The following is a 19,002-nucleotide window of genomic DNA, read 5'->3' on the forward strand; positions in this document are numbered from 1 at the left end:
TTTGAAAGTTGTTCACTAATTGTTGTTTTAAAAACTCTAAGAAAAGTTTGTGACACAAAGGCGAAAACAGCAATAATTTTGCAGCAGACAGCAGCCTGCTTTTCATGGAAATGAACACCGGAGCTTGGGGTTCATCCCTGAGATGATTCTAGGGCACACTGTGACACACTTCTGCTTTCAGTTGCACTTCCCTTTTTTTGCACGAAGGGAAAAATAGGTCAGCAGTCCTTATGGCGTTTCCACAAACTCTGCAAATGCAGCCATTTGTGTTTCAACTTGTCCACTGTGGGTATTGTGAGGATTTTCTCATGTGTGGAGCTGTTATAAAAGAACCTTGCATTTCACTGCAGCACAGCATGTCATTCTAGTTGCCTTCTCTGAAGCATTTATAGCCTCTGGAAAGTGCTCGCTGTCAAGTTTTACTCTAGTTCACCTTTTGGCAGTGAAACTTGTTCCTTTATCCTCTGACTGAAACGGTCCCAAGGCGCTCCGTTTGGGATGAGCGAGCGTGCATGTGTGTGCTTGTGTGACTCACCAGATGGGAATGCTTGACTTTGTTTCTGCAGCCTTGCCCTCAGTCCTGTGTTTGCGTGTGTGCTGTCTTATCTGAGTGTGTCTGTGTGTGCTTGAACAGCTCTATTAACATGATAATAAATGTTTGTAGTGTTTTGGGTAGTTGTTGTTTCCCTTGGGTGCTAGATACACACAGAGTGGTGGTGCAACCAGAAAAATTGGAAATCACCATTTTCTTTCTTTTTTTCTTTTTTTTTATGTTAGAAACACGTCCACAATGAAGTCAAAATTTAACTTTTTTTGTTTTAAATTGCGTGAGATTGTTTCCTGTTTATATGCAGTTTAATGTGGGTGTGAAGGATTTGATATCAACAGGTGGTGACTCAAGGCCTAGCTGTATACAAATGTTGACCAATCGTAGCCCTAGGGGGACCAGTAAGGGCGATAAAGTGTGACACAGTCTGACATTGGGAAAGAAGATGAAGGTGAACAAGTTTGACATTGCAAGCCAAAATCCTGGTTTCCTTGTCCAAACGTAAACACAGAACAGAGTTTCTGAGGAGAAAAAAAGCTCCATTTTCTGTGACCTAAAATGATGTTTACGTGTGGATGAAAGGCCAAATTGCATAGAATAAAGCCATGCTTTGCAAAATTCCCATGTGCATGCAGACAGACCCTTGGCAAAAAAAATATACAGCCCAGCCTCATGACAGATTGAAAAAGTGAAATGTGACATCAATCACCTGTGACGGTCAACACAACCTGGAAACAAATGTCAGTTGGAAGCATGTTTACTTCCCGGATCAAATACTGTTATGAGATGCCTCAGACGGGCGTCTTCATCAGGACGATGATTTCTTTTTTTTTAATGGTGGTTAAAAAAACAAATCGGTAGCTGTCAAACTGTGAAGTGCCACAGGTAAAAAAACAAACATGTTTTTCTTAAGGAAAAATAAACTAGTTTGTTAGTGTTACTATGTGATTTTAATGATTCCTAAATATTCCCTCCCCTTAACCAACAAATCAATGAGTGAAGATATAAGTAAAGATAGCACCTAACTTTTTTAAATAACTTAGTAAGGCGATGTTATAAGGCCTACTTTTTAAGCTATTAGTGATTCGGTTGTTGTTTTTAACTTATTTACCAGCTGTCACTAAAAAATACCTCAACTTTTCTAAAGTCTTCTAACCTAATAAAGTATAAATAACATTAAACATTACCAATAGGTGTAAATAGTTTAAATATTTACCACTTGTGACTGCTATGCAGAGGTTTATGATTATTTGGTATTTGAACTTTGCATTCTTATCGCATTAGCATTTGTTGCATTTATGACATTTTAGAGCCATAATAACTGAAGTTGTTTAGTTATTGTTTACTTATTTAAAGTACCAACAAAGTGGAACTGGGTTTAAGTGGAGGCAGTTTTAAATACATTAATAGTAAATAAAATAATAATTCTTAGTTGGGGGGGGGACTAATGATAAATTATTTGTGTGTGTATACATCCGTGCTAGCCACTGTAATTGAAGTTCAGGGAAATTAGGTCTAAAGTGAAGTTGTTGGGGTTTTTTTCTAAAAGCTACAAGCAGCTGCTGGTTGGGTAAAAGAGCCACATGTTTGAGACCCCTGGTCTAAACGCGTGTAGGAGTTGTTGAATCAGTTGTTAGAATGGTACTTTTGTGGATTTCCTGTTGCCCGACTAGCCTGTGTGTATCTGTCTTGTATATTTGCATTTTTCTAACTTCTCTCTGAGCGTCTGTTTAACTTAACTGCGTTAAGCTGAAGTGAGGCTTATTTTCACTCTCTGGCAGAATGAACAGTGGCAGTAAATGTTCAGCTTACAGGATTCACTGACGTCTATTTCCTCTCCTCTTACAGGAATAACTGAGGGCTTTTTTTTTTTTTTTTTAAAAACCTCTACACCCTCCCAGAATCCAACATCCAGAACTCCACATATAACATCGGGACTCTCAGAAGACTAGAAAGGCCTCCTACTCTCCAAGTGCTGCAGCTCTGCCGCTAGTCACAACCATCATCTGCAAAACAACTAAATGCATTTTGCATGAGAAGGAAGCAACGTTGCATTATCAAACAAGATTATACAGAAAACCATGTGATTCTCCAAGTGGTTCCTCAATCCATCTGCACGCCAAATCCCTGTGTGCAGCAAGCAAAACCTTTTGCTTTCACTGCCTTATATGACTTTGACGCATTTTTATGATTATTGAGAATAATTATTGTAGCAACGTTTTATTTATGAAATAAAGCCATCACTCCGGAAACTTAAAATCGCTGTAGGCTGTATATGTTAGAGAGCGTACACTATTTAACCTCGCAGTAGAAGTGCCAACGTTATTTACAAGCAAGCATCGCCTCATTCCCTCAAACAGCTCCATGGTTATCCAGCAGGTATGTCACTACAGAAGTCACTACAGCTATGTACTGTACCATATCAAAGCTTTCCTAGGAAAATGGCAAATTATCTTTCACAGTTGATTTTTTTTTTTGTCATGTCTACTTGAATAGCATTTTCCTTTATATTATCATTTCAGTGTTTCATCATCTCTCATTGATTGATTCCCCCGCTTCAAGGTTTTTAGAGACTATGTCCTAGCAAAAAAGTCAAGGAATCAAAGGTTTCTGGGCATGAAATGGATTTTATTTGCCTGTGGAGGGTTTGTGTTTTTTCTCCAGGGTAGATGATCAGCTGCAGCACAAGTCCCAGGTTTGTGTGACTGTGAGGCAAAGGGTTCAGACTGGCGAGCTCTCCCCTGATTTACATTCAAAGCCAAGAGAGATCTATAATCCCCCTCCACTTTCGCCCACCCTGAACACATCAGCTGTGTTGCCCCCCCTTATCCATTCTAATGTATCCAAAAAAATGAGTATTATTGATGTACAGCTGTGTTTTCCTCAAAAAGGTGCAACAAAAGTGGCAAGTGCATTTGTTTTGTTTTGTTTTTTTAATTTGCTGGTCTCTTCTAAAATAATAAAAACCACCACAGTACTGAAACCTGTGTCAGCACTCATTTATCCGTGTTTAAGTATCAGTTTTTGTCATCTCTTAACAAATAGCTCAAATAGTGGAAATATGATTGAATAGTTGTGCTCATTTTAAATTATGTGTTAATTTGATATTAAATTGTTAAATCTTAAACTTTCAATTTGTCAAAATATGCTAAAAATCAATACGGCTGAGCACACGGCGAAAAAGGATCGATCTTTAAGTGTAAAATCACACTTCAGCAGAGTGAAATTGTATAAAAATGACATAATTAAAGTTAAACTAATGTTTAAACATGATGATGAGAGGCAGTTGAGGCTGTAAGCTGCAGCCCATCTATTATTTATGAAACCAAATGCTCCAAAGCCTTAATTGACCTGTTAAAAGGAGAGCCCGCGGGCTAATTAAGACAGGCGTTGTGCAGTCAGAGGTAATTACTGTGAATACGCGGAAGCCTTCGAAGCCCCGCCCGTCTGCGTACGTGCGGTTATTTCCCAAGATTTATAGAGCGTAAGAGCGCTCACTCCGTCTCTTACTGTGTGAGTAAATGTGCATTTGTTACTAAATTGCACCTCAGAGTCGCATGAATGTCACCACAGTGGTTACAAAGAATATTAATTACACACAGGATTAGAAATGTATAAAAGTGAAAGTATTTCCAGGTGGAAGGAAACTGTTGAAACTCATAAGAATCTACACTAGAAATGATTTTTGGGTTTTTGTTTTTTTTAAAAGAATTGTCACAAATGTAGTGACAGTAGAAAGCATGTGGCGCAATGGCGTATTATGTAAGTGTATTAGCATTCTAGCCCACTTGAGACCACTGGGCTGTAGCCCATGAACTAACACTCCTACTGAACAGTATTGGAGTAATCACCTCTGGCTGCTTCACCTTCCTTTGTCCAGTATATCTACCATCCCTCCTGTCCAAACCATCTCAGCCTGTCCTCTCTAAACCACTCTGCCTCATGTATTCATTTCTAATCTTGTGAACGCTACTCTTAAATTTCAGCATCTTAATTTCAGCCACCGAAAAACAGAAAATTTTACGTATGGGGGGCAAAGGAGGGGCACATACCTCTTCAGCAAGTATGTGAAAATCCCTATATGTAACAGAGTCAACAAAATATCCACAAAAACACTTTAAATCTATTTATTGTATTATTATCTCTTTTAAGAAAACAGATTTTTTTTTTTGTATAAATGAGACCCCCAAAAAAGTTCCCCAAAATAAATACAGAAAAAGAACTTAAATTACTGTACTGGGATGATGAACATAAAGGTTGTGGTGGGCAGCTGGGGGCTGTTGCTCCCCCGTGCCCCCCTGTAGGTCTTCCCCTGCTAAAAGCTTATCAAAAAGAAAAGCTTCGAGCCCAGATGATGCTTTGTGTCTGTAGGTAGGTTTTCGGACATCCAGGTTATGGTAGTCTAAGACTTGGACTGAAAGCAAGTGGACTTCTTTATGTTTCTTGAAGACATTTCACCTTTCATCCAACAGACTTCTTCAATTCTAAAACCAAATGGTGGAGAGTCCCGGGTATTTAAATCCTAGTGGGAATTGTCCCTTAAGAGGGTGTCACGTATCTCATTGAGTGTCCCTGTGTATCTGCATTTCTTGGGAATTTTGTTCAGTTAATATGGATAAATAAATATTTTTTGTAATCAAATGTTCTTAATTTTGACTTCAAGACGTGAACAGACGGGCTATCTGACGGGTGTTTGCTTGCATATTTAAAAATCACCGATATAGTCAGGACGTCGTCTGATTTCCGGCAGAGTGAGTCACTGCCGCGTGCATAGACGATCTCGGTGGCGCGCTTCGCTCCGGTGCTGTAGGTGGCAGCAGAACAATGCAGCATTTCCTGTGGAGCCACACAGTCACAACAAGAGGAGGAAGAGGAAAAACGACAGCTCTGGATCGTCGTCGACTGCCTTGCGTGACAACACAGGGAATCGCGTTCAGGCTTCGGGTATTAACATTTTTTATTTCCTCTTTGTCTGCTCGGGCGGCGCGGAACAGCGCGCGGCGGGTTTTTGGAGGTTTGTCGGTCTGTTCGCCGCCGTCTCCTCCGCTGTTTGTGAACTCAGTTAAAGGCACCAGAAACATGCCAATGGAGGCTTGCTGACCAAAATGGCTGGGCGCAGTGAAATGTGAAATATTCTTGCTAAGGTTATCCTTCCTGCACGCGACGCGACTGTCACGCGAACTCGGCGATAAAACACGCTTTTTAAGTGGAGAATAGTGCGCGTGTTTGTTTCTGCTGCCGTTACTTTTCTGTTTTTGCTTCTTATTATTAGCGCTACTGCGGCTCTGGGCCCTGCCGTATTTTTTCTTCGGGGTTTCTGCATCGGTTGTTTGGCCACTTGTTTGCTCTCTTGTCTGTCTGGCGCTTATTTATGAACAGGTTCACCTTTGGTTGCAAGTTTCTCCGATACTTTGTTTGTTAGGCGCGCTGCATATGCTACCTGTATATATTTTCCAAAGTGGCATGCAAATAGAGCTCCACCCCTCAGCTGTGCAGGGTGCATGCATGCCCTCGTTCTCTGGTGGGAATCAAAATATTTGACAAGTTTGCTGATTTTTGTTTGTTTTTTTCCCTGCCCCCCTCTGCAGGTTGCTCCAGTTTGTCCTGCAACATGTCTGATTTACTAAGATATATCGACTATGACCACAAAGCCACCTTTCTGAAGATGCTCAACCAGCAGAGGTTGGAAGGTGAGCACTGTGATGTGGTGGTGGTGGTGGAAAACATAGAGTTCAGGGCTCACCGCTGTGTCTTGGCCGCCTGCAGCAACTATTTCAAAAAGCTCTTTAAGAAACAGAGCGACGAGGACAACTCCATCGTGGAGTTGGACTTCATCCGTTCAGATATCTTCGAGGAGGTGCTCAATTACATGTACACAGCCAGGCTGGCTGTGAGGAAGAAGGACATCAATATGATGATGTCGTCTGGTCAGATCCTGGGCATCAACTTCCTGGATAACTTGTGCACCCAGAAGCGGGAGCTGACCAACATGAAAACGCGGGAAAACCAGGCTCCGGGTGACCATGGGATGAGAGCTCAGGATGCCATCCTGAAGGAGCTGGCTATGGAGGAGGTGAGGAAGAACAGCTTCTATGATCAGGGGATGGATAGCATGGGGCCTGGTGGTTCACACGTGTCTCAGCCGCACAACTATAACACCAACATGGGCAAAGAGCCGCACAGCCACACCTGGGGCTCATCGACCTCCAGCGACATGAAGCTGGAGTACCTGCTGTATGGCCACCGCGACCACGGCTCCTGCCAGAGCACGGGAGCAAAGCCCATGGACCACAACGCCAAAAAGGAGCGGCTGCTCACCGCCAACCGCCCCTACGGCTGTGAGCACTGCCCCAAAGCCTTCACCACTGCCGCCCACCTCAAGGAGCATCTGAAGATCCACTCCGGTTTCAAGCCCCACCGCTGCGTGGTGTGCGGCAAGGCCTTCATCAGGGGGCCCGACCTGAAGAGGCACGAAAGGGTCCACAGCAACGAGAGGCCCTTCGCGTGCCAAATGTGCGAAAAGGCATTCAAGCACAAGTCCCACCTGAAAGACCATGAACGGCAGCACCGGGGCGAGCGGCCCTTCAACTGCGGCTCCTGCGACAAAGCCTTCATCAAAGCGTCGGATCTGAAGCGCCACTGGAACACCATGCACAGCGCCAACCCCCGCAGACAGATGTCGCTGTCTCCCGCCGCCTCCCAGCAAGGCCAGGGAGACGCCACCGACCAGAGAGACTGGAAAATGGAGACCGGGCTACACTCGCATAATTCTGGGGACTGTTGAGCCTGCAAGCACACGTGCATACACTCACACACAGACACACATACTGACATGCAGACACACTTACATACAAATAAATATGTATACAGACTGACACAACCACAAACCTGTGACAGGCTGCGTGGCCTGACATCACATGGACAGCAATCGGAGTGAGTAACAAGAGATCATAGCATGTTAATAAGACTGTGGGGCTGTATTATTATTCTAAAGAGTTATGTCAAAGCGATGTTTCCTTTCCACCTGTAAAATCATGTAAATGTTTAGTTCACACTCTACTATACATATATTTTTCACAAAGCATTGTTGCTATGTAGACTGAGGGTTCTCATAACATTATTCTCTTTTACTTTAATGGGATATGTAACATTTAAATGTTTGTTTAACCTTTACTGGATTTTATGGAGATGAAGCGAGAGAGTGTAATAGAGAAAGGGGGAGGGCGGGGAGATATTTCTGCATAACATTTGTTGCATTGAGTATATTCATGTGGATGTTTTTAATGGCTGTGTTTAGTTGTATTGATTGATATTACACTGTAAGAGTAAGAGTCACCATTTTGCATTCAGCGCAGATGATACCAAAGTCTTGGGACTCTTGATGGATCGCCTTTATAGAGGTTGTCCTGCCCAAGCAACCGGCCAACTAGATTTACTGTTATACAGTATAACTGTCATCCAGCTATCAACAGTTAATGATAGATGTCTGTATATACTGTAGCTTAGTTTGTTGCACAATTAGAGTACACAATAATGAATTATGCACATATAACATTGTCCTACTCCAACACTTTGACAATAAACACCATTTGCTGTGTTTTATTGCTTTGTCAAAGGGTTTTTTGAGCTGAGCACGCTCTGTGGGATATGTGTCATGCAGAATAACTTTTCCTGTCATATCAAACCATGAAGGTAACGGTGCCACACCCAGATAAGCCCCGGGACACAGATCTCATCTTCTTTTTCTTTAAAGTTGAGCAACACGCAATGATGGAGTTTGGTCTGCTAAATGGCTACATGGAAGTAAAGAGCTGCCTGAAACAGCAGCAGGCGTGTCCACTCGTCACAGCAGAGAAAGCACAAGTGGCTCCGATCCATTAAGTTTCCCAGTAAGCCTTGATGGCAAACCAGCAAAGAGGCGGGAGCTCCTCAAAGTTGGACCGCAGCCATCGTTAATCCGCTTGTGCCTGCCCTCCTGTGAAGTCAAAATGATCTTGGGTGAAGCTTTTTGTTTTTATTTATTTTTTGGGTTGGTACTTTTTAAGTGTTTTTCAATAATTTAGTTGTTCAAAAATGTTTCTCTAAAATAGACAACAGACTCACTGAGAGTGGGGAAACATGTTGCAGGTAGTTGAAGCTTAAACTTCCTTTCTCCCGCACATGTAGCAGCACCTCGGGGTTTGGTTTATAAGCCTGGCCTATGCAAACAATCACATCTGTTTCCCTGCTCCCACCCGCTTTAACCAGCGCTCAAGTCCGCTGAGCCCTTTGTGTGTTTGTCCAGCTTGTTTCAGCTTTCTTGCATCTCTATACTTTAACACATGCGACGAACCTCGCACTGACCCGAGCATCACGTGAGCGAAAAGCCTATTTGCACACGGCATGAAGCCAGCGAACGCACCCAACATGGCTGTCCTTTAATCTTGAAGGGGAAAAAAAATACAAACATAAGTGCAGCTCTCTCATACTCTGCATGCAACACTAGATGGTGCCCTGTTCATAGTGATTGACCTGTTGCTGCCCAGCGTGACCTGCTCTCTCTTTGACTGTCCGGAGCTAAAGATATAGGTATCAGTATAAAAGTTACTCGGTTTCTAATGGATGCTGAGCTCACTGGTAGGGAGGAGAAGAGGGGGGGGGGGAAGGCACATATGGTTGCTGTGTGTTGAAAATGTATGCGTTCTCACACCTCAGTGTTTTCCATATATTTACATACATCTGACTCCAGTGGTTGGAGCAAGGCCAGTTGCAGCATCGGGGCCTTACAGTCTCCTTTCTGTTTGCAGTGACGGGCAGATGGAGAAGCTCTTGGTTCTCATTTATGACAGTTTGACCACACAGTTTAAGGAAGGGGAGAACATCATCATCGCTGATCCTGTTTGATGCCTGTATCTCACATTGATCTATTTTAAACTGTCAACAGGTTTGATCGCCTGTAGTTTGGGGTGAAGCCGTTTTTGTGGGAAAACTGACGTCAGTGTCTAATGGAAAAGGCGAGCCTTGCCTCACTGATGTCAGTAGATGCCCGAGATCTGTTTTCTGCATTTCCTGGCCCTGCTGGACTGTACCGTGTGTGTGTGTGGATGTGGGGTTGTGGGAGTGTGCATTAAAGCCAGTGAATGATGCAGGATATGGGTTTGTATCACATTGTTAGGCTGAATGAGGCTGGGTGTGTGCGTCTTTGTGTCGTGACTGCCTGCACGTCAGTATCTGTGAAGGAGGTTGAAATGTAATGTGTATGTGAATTGGTGTGTGTGTGCACGCCTAGGGATTGGTGTGATGAGGGCTTTTTGTGTGCTTTTTAAAGTAGCGCATTTATATGTGCGTGCACGCACGTACACGTGTGCATGCATGTGTGATAACTGAGCGAGGAGGGGCTGGTGGATAGAGTGCATCCGTGTGTGTGTGTGTGTGCCCGCTTGCATTGAGTGTTTGTGTGTGCTACATGCATCTATAATGAGCTCTCTGTGTGCAAACACACATTCTTGTGTGAGTGACAGGCAACGAGTAAATGTGTATTCATGCGTGCGTGCGCACCCATTCGTGCCTGTATTGGGATTATGCGTGTTTGTGTGTCAGTGCTTATATGTTCTTCCGTATGCATGAGCTTGCCTGCATGTGTGTGCGTGCGTGCAGAAGCACACATCAACACTATTTAGGGAATTCTTGTTTCAGCAGTATGAATTCCATAATGCTTCGAGTCACATGAATGAATATATGTATTTGAATGTGGCATACATTAGTAGTGTGGGGGGCTGTGCGTTCAGATTCATGTCTGCAGAAGTTTATGCGGCTTTCTCTGTGTGCATACTCTCTCTTTGGCTTTGGTTTATGTGTGTGTGTGTGGGCGCGAGTGCATGTGTACAACAGTGTGTGTTGGCATGTATGTGTATATGTGTACAATGAACACCCGGTTTCCATTACCCAGGCCGGCGTGGTTCCCTCTGCCAGACCACAAACCTCCTGTCTCCACTGTGGCTCCACCCAGCGCTGCCACAGGCTTCCCAGAAAAGAACAGTGTCTAATTAAAAAACTTTAATTACATTCATCTCATCTCTCTCGCACTCACATACACACACGCTTGGGGAGAATAAAATAACTGTATACAAACAATTCCTTGTGATAGATGGGAATGAAAGGCCAAGCCAGCAGGTTTTTTTTTTTTGTTTTGGGTTTTTTGTTTTATTTCCTCCCAGGCGGAGAACGGCTTTTAATCAGAGTAGCTGACATTCACGAGCCATATAGTCTCCTGCGACGTTGTCCTCCACTTGAGCACCATCTGGAATTTCTTCAGCTCTAAAAGGCCTTTTTTTTATCGTGCTGTGTGTCGCTCTCTGTCCTCTGCTGTCTTTTCACGAGTCATTTTATGCTCTCGATATGATCTCTGAGGCATCTTAAATGTTGAAGAAGAAAAGTATAAATCACTGAACAACTGTGCGTCTCCAGTTTATGTACTGTATAAACACACTCGAGCTATTAAACTGATTTGTGGGATAGCACTTAGAGTGACACGACTGTAAAATAACGCTCGATTAATGGCTCGTCTTCAGAGTGAATGTCACATTAATGCAAGGAGGATCTCTGAGGAATTTTCCTGGGGCGGTTCACTCATCACCTTGAACGCATGGGGCCCCCCATCTGACCTGCTTCCCCTCCCTTTCCCATCAGACTGCATAGATGTAGGTTTATTAACTGTGACCCTGTCTGTCCACAGACAAGGTATGTCTTTGTTGATCAGGATGGCGAGAGTCGGACCAGTTGAGGTAGGTTATCGGGCCATCTTCAGAGGGCTGAGAGAGCCGGCCGGATCGCGGCAATCTGCCTGTGGGACTCATTGTTCAGGCCCAGACCAGATGTTCCAGCTGAGAGATTACCATCATATCACTCCTCAGTGGGGAGTCCAGCCGCACTCTCCACGTCCTACGTCACTGTCTCCCCTTCCTCTCTCATCCCTTATCTTTTCCACCTGCTCTGTTTTCTCTACATCCACAACATTTGCTCCCTTCTTACTTATCTCCGTCCTACTCTTTTCCTTCTTTTCTCCTGTTTCTGCTCCTCCCTTACTCCCTGCTTCCATAGTGTATCCTCTCCTTCCTTATTTCCTCATCTCCCCTTCCTTACATCCTCCTTTTCTTTATTCTTCACTTCTTCCTCCTCCTCTTTCAACTCCTGATGCACCTGTTTTCCCTCCATCCTTTTATTTTAATCATTTTTGCTTTCCTCCTTACCTTCATTTTATTCTCCCGTCTTCCTCAGCGATAACAACCGAGGGACTCACTTTGGTCAAACACAGTTCACGCTGTTCTCTTCTTCCCCTCCTTCCACCTCTTGTTATCAGTCTCCGCCATGAAGTCTCGCTTTAATGAAATTCCCCTGCTGATCACTCTGACGGATCTGAAGGCAGTGTTTGTTGGGAGACCACATCTGGGGAGTAGCTGAGGGCATGAAAAGAAAAAGCAGCTGTAATCTGGTTCTAAAAAATGTTATCCGGAGTCTGTCCTAATGTGGAATCATTTAGGAGAAGATTTGATTAAAGTAACTTGTAGATTTGGTGAAATGTAACACATTTGATCAAAGAATCCACGAGTTTTAACAATTACCAAACTCATGTATCGCACATCGTCCTGGATTTATTTAAATTTGGGAACTTTAAGGCAAGCAAATAAGAGATACATTTTAATAAAACCATACCGTTTACAGCCTTAGTAGTACATAGTGTAAGACACATGTATGAGAGGCTTTTTTTTGTTGTTGTTTTTAAAATACTACATTAAAATTGTAAGGGGTTTCTCGGTACCATAGCAACCGGAAATGCACTTTTCCCTGGTCAATCCAGAAATTTGTACAGTAAATCCTCTGCTGTGGAAAAAGCTCCAGTTTTGGCTTTGGGAGTTTTAAGATTAGGCTTAACACTTGTCTTTGTGTTAAAGCTTACAGTTAGAGCTGATCTGTCGTCCACTCTGTGTATTTATGCCACTGCTGAAACGTGTGTCTGACCTCACTGTGCTGGTGTGGTTAGAGTGGTGGAAAACGTGTAGAGCAAGTCAATAAAAGATTAGGTGGTGGTGGATGAAGGCATAAAATTCAGGACTTTCATCCACCAGACTGGGGTTTGTGTGACATGTGAACCTGGATTTACTGGACTTAATGTTTTCAGTAAAAACACAGTTGAGGTTTAAGCACTAATAAAAACTTTGTTAGGGTAAGGCACCAAAACTACTTGCTCATCTTATGTTAAGGACGTTTACATTAAAATAAACCCTTTGTTTTATTAATCCTGTATTTAACAAAAAAAAGAAAACTACTGGCTTGTCTTTTTTGTCAGAAGTCCCTGAAAGAAAGTTTTTCCCATGTGCGTCCTACCCCCTCATCTCAAGCTGTTAAGCTATGACATCACAAAGCGTGATTGGTGCTGGCCCAACATTGATCATGACGTCTTAAGAACAAAACCCTCATGGCATTATCAGATTATTCACTACCCCATGTCATAAGCTCTTGAGAATTTTTCTGTTTGCAGATGGCCGCCCTCTGTCAGCCTGGTCTTGTCTGAGGTTTTTTCTTCCCCACAAAGTGCTTGCTCACAGGGGACACTTGGGTTCCTAACTACAATGGTGTAATGCTATTATATGATATCTATATAATAGATTTATATGCATGACATGATGAATTATACGAATTGCATTTCACTTAAAGGATTTTTGAAAGAGTCTGATCCTTTTCCAATTCAGCTATCCAGACATCAAGGTAAAGACTTTACCTACTTTGTCTTCAGCGTTCACCTCCCAGATTATGGCTTCACCACAAGTGGCACTGTGGCTTCTTCCCGAGAAGAAAAGGTCACCAAGCTCTAAAGGGGAGGTCACCCTGTATATTACTTCAGGCTGTGAAGTTGGTACTGATCGTCTCTATTTGGGATTCAGCAGCATGTCTTGCTGTTTTCAAGAGCTGTGTCAGCCTAGACAGCCTCAACAATATTATCATAAAGACCTGTCAAAACAGGGAAGGAGGTGAAACGAACATTTCATTCAATGACTCCACTGAGAGCAGCAGCTATGGGAAAACAGCAGCACATGTCAATTGGATTGAAGTCTGGATCTTTAATGTCTTTTTCCTCACCAGGTGTTAAAATACCAATTATAAGTTGTTGTTTCCTGAGCTGCTGTTAAAGGGCATTGCTTTGATCTTGTTCCACTTGGACTCTTTGTCCTGTATGTGTCCGAGTGTGGAGGGCAACATTCGTGGAGGGCAACATTCATGTAGGTCTGCATAAAAAGTGGGCCTTGTCTTTTCTTCAGCCAGACACTGGCACTGCGAGAGCTTCACTTCTGGGAAATTTCATATAAAAACATGTTTTACAGATAGATTTTTAATCTGCATGTAAATAGATCAGAACCAGTTTGATGTAAGATAATATAAGAACCATGTTATTAACAAGTTTTCAGCAGTGTTGTCAGTGTTGGAGTAGGGAGGATGAAGGATCTTTGATATTTCTTTTCTTTCATCGGTTTTACTTTTCTTTATACTTTTCTGAAACCAATTTAAGAAGTACATACAGTAAATGCATACATGTAGACATAAAAAGAATAAGTAGACAATTTTTGTTGTAAAAATAAGAAATTAGCATGCATGCTACCATTGACCAGTTAAGCAATGTTCAGTAATTCCAGTATTTATTCTTTATTAAGAATCAACTGCTCAATGAAATACTTGTTCATTAGCTGCAAATGAATCAATATTATTATGTATAAGTAATTATGACTGTGTGTGATTCTGCAGGGGGACACCTAAGATTAGGTGTAGAGTGTGAATAAAACAAAGAAACCAGTCACCATAATTTAGCTTTATGAGCTCCAGTAGATTTTTCTTTATGTGCGTGCTGTGATCAGCTGACCTGTTCTGCTGCTGTGATATATGCACTGCTCTCTGTGTTCAACAAGATATAAGCAAATGTTTCACAAATTGCAGATTACAGATGATTTCCAAACCCCCAGACACTAAAAAAGTAGTAAAAAGGTAGAATTTATTTGAGTGAATCCAATCAGCATCATTAACTTAAACATGAATTGATTTCTGCTACCCTTGATTTAACCTAACACTTACCATGAACACTAGCCTGCTCTGCACCAGTCCAGCACAGTGCAGAATAACACAAAATTATCATAAATCTACTTTAATTTGTTCTGCAAGACTTTTCACAAAAACATACTTTGGCAACACATTGTGTAGCATAAAAAAATGAAAAAAGAAAACTGAAATAATACATTTATTAATTAAAAAAAAAATAATACATGCAAGTTTTTAAAATCTTGCTTGCTAAACAGTTCTTACTTTTCCAAAGGCCTTTTCTGTCTTCTTACATCTTTTTCCACCTCTGAAAGTGAAATGCAGCCACTATACAATTAGCTCACAGACAAGCTTGGCAGAAGCAGTTTGTGTGTTTTGTGATATTTGTTGAGCTGTTTTAAAAGTGTGTCTTTGAATTTACCTGCCACTTAAAAGGGTGTAATGGTGGCGTACAACAACTTTTGTACATGTGAACCATGAACACATCACAGGGATGACGAGAGAAAAGGCATGTGTTAAAGGTGTAATCAGGCTGTTAAATGCCATTATTTTCTTATTACTGAACAGGTATCTGCATGCCCAGTGCACCGCCAGCCTGTAGCTAATGAAACATTAACTCATTTGATATTAATGTGGGTTAACCTGCCTAATTTCTTATTAACCGAAGGTCCCGGAAAGCCATTCCAGATCACTCAAGCACACATTAACATCATTGTAACCATTATAGTTTGTGGCTGCCTCTCTTCTGTTTTCAAGTTTATCACATGGTTTCTAGCCTTTAGTAAGTATATGATTATTTAGTATGAGTATCTCTTGCTCAAAAGCAATATTTATCTACTTTCCTCTTTTCCAGTTTCAAATTGTGCAATCTTTGAACAGTCTTTAGATTTGAAAGATGTATTTTTTTCATGTCACTTTCAAAGGAAGTGAAATCTTTGACAAATTATCTCCAGGGTTTCTGTGTAAAACAATACACAGCAGCAGTGACCGCTTTCCGCCACAGATGTCACCAAAATCAAAGCAACGTGAATGTTAAGATTATGGCTTTAAATATCACCATCAACCGTTCTGCTTTCATCCTCTCACACAAGACTCGCATCAGCCCAGAGCTGACGTTATCGGCTACTCCGGCGTCCTCGGGCTGCTCTGATCCTCTGAGAGCTGCTCCATTAACAGTGACGGCCTTGTCTCAAAACCAGCACAAGCGGTCAACAACACCACAGTCAACGGTTTTGAACTCACTATCTAACAACAAGCGCTCAGCATCATGTAATGTGGTGGCTGAGCAGAGAGTTTAGGCGCTTATTGAATCAGACTAATCTTGCGGCCGACATGTTCAAAGGAAACCTCTTTATTTTCCAGGTAGTGGCTGCCAGCCCACTGAATGACCGAAATAGAACAAAGAGGGTAATGGAAAGATGTGTGAGGTTTGCTGTGTGCACATACTTCCCCGGAAATCATTTGAAGGCATAGTTATCGACATCAAACCAGACTTTAAACTCTTGATACAAAAGACTCGAGCAGTGATTAAAAATGGGCATTTCCTTTCCAAACTCCCACAAGATAAGATTTTAAACCAAGCTCAGCCATGGACAAGGAATGCACAAGCGCCTAAAGTTTGACCTGCCGCCATAAACACCTCGAGGGCCACGAGGTCGACAGGCTTCCTTCACATGGATTTCAATCCCCTCCTGCATAGCAGTTGCTGTTTCAGCTCAAAGTTATGACATTGTGCAGCGAACAGGTGGCGTGATGGCGACCGTGTCACTGCAAGGGGCAAAAATGGGGTATGACACATTGTCGGGTGAAAAGAAAATTACGGTGGCCCTAAGAGGTCAAATGGACTGCAGCTTAAGAAAAACCCAGCAAATATTTTTTTAAAATGCTGAAAAGGTGCACGAAACACAACAAAAGTTGAATAAAACACAATAGAAATAGTTGGATGTGCTTTTGCAGAATTTTTCTATTTACTGGGGTTTTCTGAAGTTGCAATGCATTTGAACTTTCAGGGCCACCGTAGAAAATAGTTCTTATATGAAAGAGCACAAGAGCAAAGTTTGTCAGGTTTTTTCTTTGGGTAATTTTGGTTAGTTTTCTTGTTTTTGCTAATCTGCTAAGTTTAAAAAAATACATTGAAGGGGACACAGTCGAAATTTTAAAAACTCACCAAAAAAATCTAGATGGATAACTTGATTTATACCAGACTTAAAGGTGGTTACAGCTTGTGGGAGCGCGGTGTGTGAATGTAAACAGGATACAGCGCTGACTCTAATTCTATACAAACACTCAGTTAGCACATACCTTTCCCTGCAGTGTACACACACCTATGACACAAGCCCATTGGCTGTCACAGGCTTTCTGAGGGGGTTAAAGAAACTTGGATGATTAAATGGCTCACGAGGTGAATTATTTACCAGCCCGATAGTGTTAAAGGCTTGAAACCCAACATGAGTGATGAAAAAAGCGGATAAACTGAATGGGTGCTTCCTCCTCGCCCATCACCGCCACCTTCCATACACAGACACAAACTCAAGTTAAACATGTGCATAGGTGTTGGGCTACGGATCTGATAACTGAGGCCCTTTAAACGTAAACATGTGAGCTAGCATTTCCTATCCATCATGTCATGAGCACAGACAGATGAAAGGAGGAGGAGGGGATATGATTCACTGACAGTCTTTTAATGACTCTCCACACCTTCTCCAGTAATGGTGATAGACTTGTTTCTTCCTGAGGAAAGGCAAAGGATAATGTTCCCAAGCAGGGAAGGCACCACTTATTTTGACTTTGACAGATTTGCTTAAGGTTAGGCTAACCGTGAAAACTGAAGTGGGGTAATGATTAAATATCTTGATTTAATTATTATTCAGTTAGTGTCGTTATCGAGGTAACTTATCCAGCTCTGATCATTAGCTGCTCTCTGCCACCAGCAGTTGGTTTCAGTTCATTAGCAGCAAACACTAACAGTTCACAGCAGTTTAGAGATGTTGTTAAACCCACCCTTTTATTAGCCAGATGTAAGCTTCTTATACTCTTCTTCCCATTTAGCCTAACACTGCATCCACTCTAACTGATTTTTATGGGGGAACAGATATTTAAGTTACTATAGAGACCAACAGGTCTGTCTTATCCAACAAGGATGTACAGCAATGCAAAGAAACAAGTGGAACTTTATTTATAATAACCCCAATATAATAATATATTAAATGTATTATATATATAATACATGAAGTGCTTAACACATTTTTTATGTCCTAAATTAACAGTCTGGATAAAAACTAAAATAATTTTTTAATGTTTCTGTAACGGTTAATCCACCAGTATGTGGAAGTTCTTTAATCTAAATGATACTTTTAATGCTAAAAATATAATAAATGCTGTTATCCATGAACGATTACATTTACTGTTTTAAAAAAGTGGATTATTAGTTTTTGATTAAGATGCTAAATTACAATTATTTACCTGGATTCCTGAACAGAAAAATGAGTTTCAATGGGTGAATGGCTCAAATGTGGGTACAACAGCATAAATTTGTTATTTGCCCAATAAATAACAACATAATTTTTTAGGTTTAAACAGGTTTTTGACAGATTTCTGAATTAATCTTTCTGAATTAATTTTTTCTTTTATGTTTCTAACAACTGGTCTAATAAATTTGTTAATGACTATAAATTACAGGCGTGTGAATATCGCATCATACAGTCTTACATTCATTCTTACACATATACATCCACAGATACATTTTGTGTGAACTATAACCTATTTAACTATAGTGTGGGCTGATTGACTAAGACAAGGCTAAGCAATAAAAATGAGATTTCAGCAGTCTGCTGAGGAGCAGTCATGTTACTTGTGCAGGAGTCTGGTCACGTCAGGCTTTAAACAACTTTTTAAAAAGAATTCATAATTTTATTGGAAGCTAATGAAGAGAAGCGAGGGTGGGATGATGTGCGAACGCCGACTAAATTTTGTTAGTGAGAATTTAAGCGTGTACTAAAAGTTTCAGGTTATTGGCACACAATAAAAGGCTTAATTCTTTATACTGATTCTTAGATGAAAAGAACATGACTGGATGAGTTTAAAAAGTTCAGATTTAAACATCAAATGCTGTTCAAAAATAACACCAAGATTCTTAGCAGATGATTTGATACTGATAGAGAGGGGGCCAGTATAATGACTCACCTTCTTAGTGAAACTGCCAGGGCCAAACATTTCAGAATTTCATCAGTTTGGCCTTGGCCGAGATGACGTCCAGTGTTTTTGGCATGCACCTCATAGAAGACAAACAGTGCACTCCACTGATGCTTCTGCAGATGTTAAAAGCATGAATCCAAAGCATTCTGTCAAAGAAAGAGGCTCAGTAAAAACTCGTAAACCCTTGTGAAGCAAAT

At 41.5% G+C, this 19,002-nt stretch overlaps 2 protein-coding genes across 22 annotated transcripts in view; both read left to right on the forward strand.

Annotated features, from left to right (window-relative positions):
- Window positions 1–3,521, forward strand: part of LOC134616924 (band 4.1-like protein 3) — a 52,240-nt gene extending 48,719 nt beyond the window's left edge. For 20 of the 21 annotated variants that reach the window (XM_063462011.1, XM_063462000.1, XM_063462008.1 and 17 more), the window contains one exon: window positions 2,396–3,521. Coding sequence is in view for 1 of the 21 variants with exons in the window: in XM_063462008.1 (XP_063318078.1) it covers window positions 2,396–2,401 (6 nt within the window). In the remaining 20 variants the exon portion in view is untranslated. The remainder of the gene's footprint in view (window positions 1–2,395) is intronic. The other variant, XM_063462002.1, reaches the window with a different exon arrangement.
- Window positions 3,522–5,397: 1,876 nt separating this feature from the next.
- On the forward strand, window positions 5,398–8,149 carry LOC134616634 (zinc finger and BTB domain-containing protein 14-like). The gene is made up of 2 exons (XM_063461556.2): window positions 5,398–5,491; window positions 6,136–8,149. The coding sequence occupies exon 2, from the start codon at window positions 6,159–6,161 to the stop codon at window positions 7,329–7,331; it is 1,173 nt and encodes a 390-aa protein (XP_063317626.1). The 5' UTR covers window positions 5,398–5,491; window positions 6,136–6,158; the 3' UTR covers window positions 7,332–8,149.
- The last annotated feature ends 10,853 nt before the right edge of the window (window positions 8,150–19,002 follow it).

This window comes from Pelmatolapia mariae, linkage group LG18 (assembly GCF_036321145.2).
Source record: "Pelmatolapia mariae isolate MD_Pm_ZW linkage group LG18, Pm_UMD_F_2, whole genome shotgun sequence".
NCBI classification, from domain to species: domain Eukaryota; kingdom Metazoa; phylum Chordata; class Actinopteri; order Cichliformes; family Cichlidae; genus Pelmatolapia; species Pelmatolapia mariae.

Bases quoted from the DNA above. Each gene is read 5' to 3' on its own strand.
- LOC134616634 (XM_063461556.2), top strand. From the start codon at position 6,159: ATGTCTGATTTACTAAGATATATCGACTATGACCACAAAGCCACCTTT.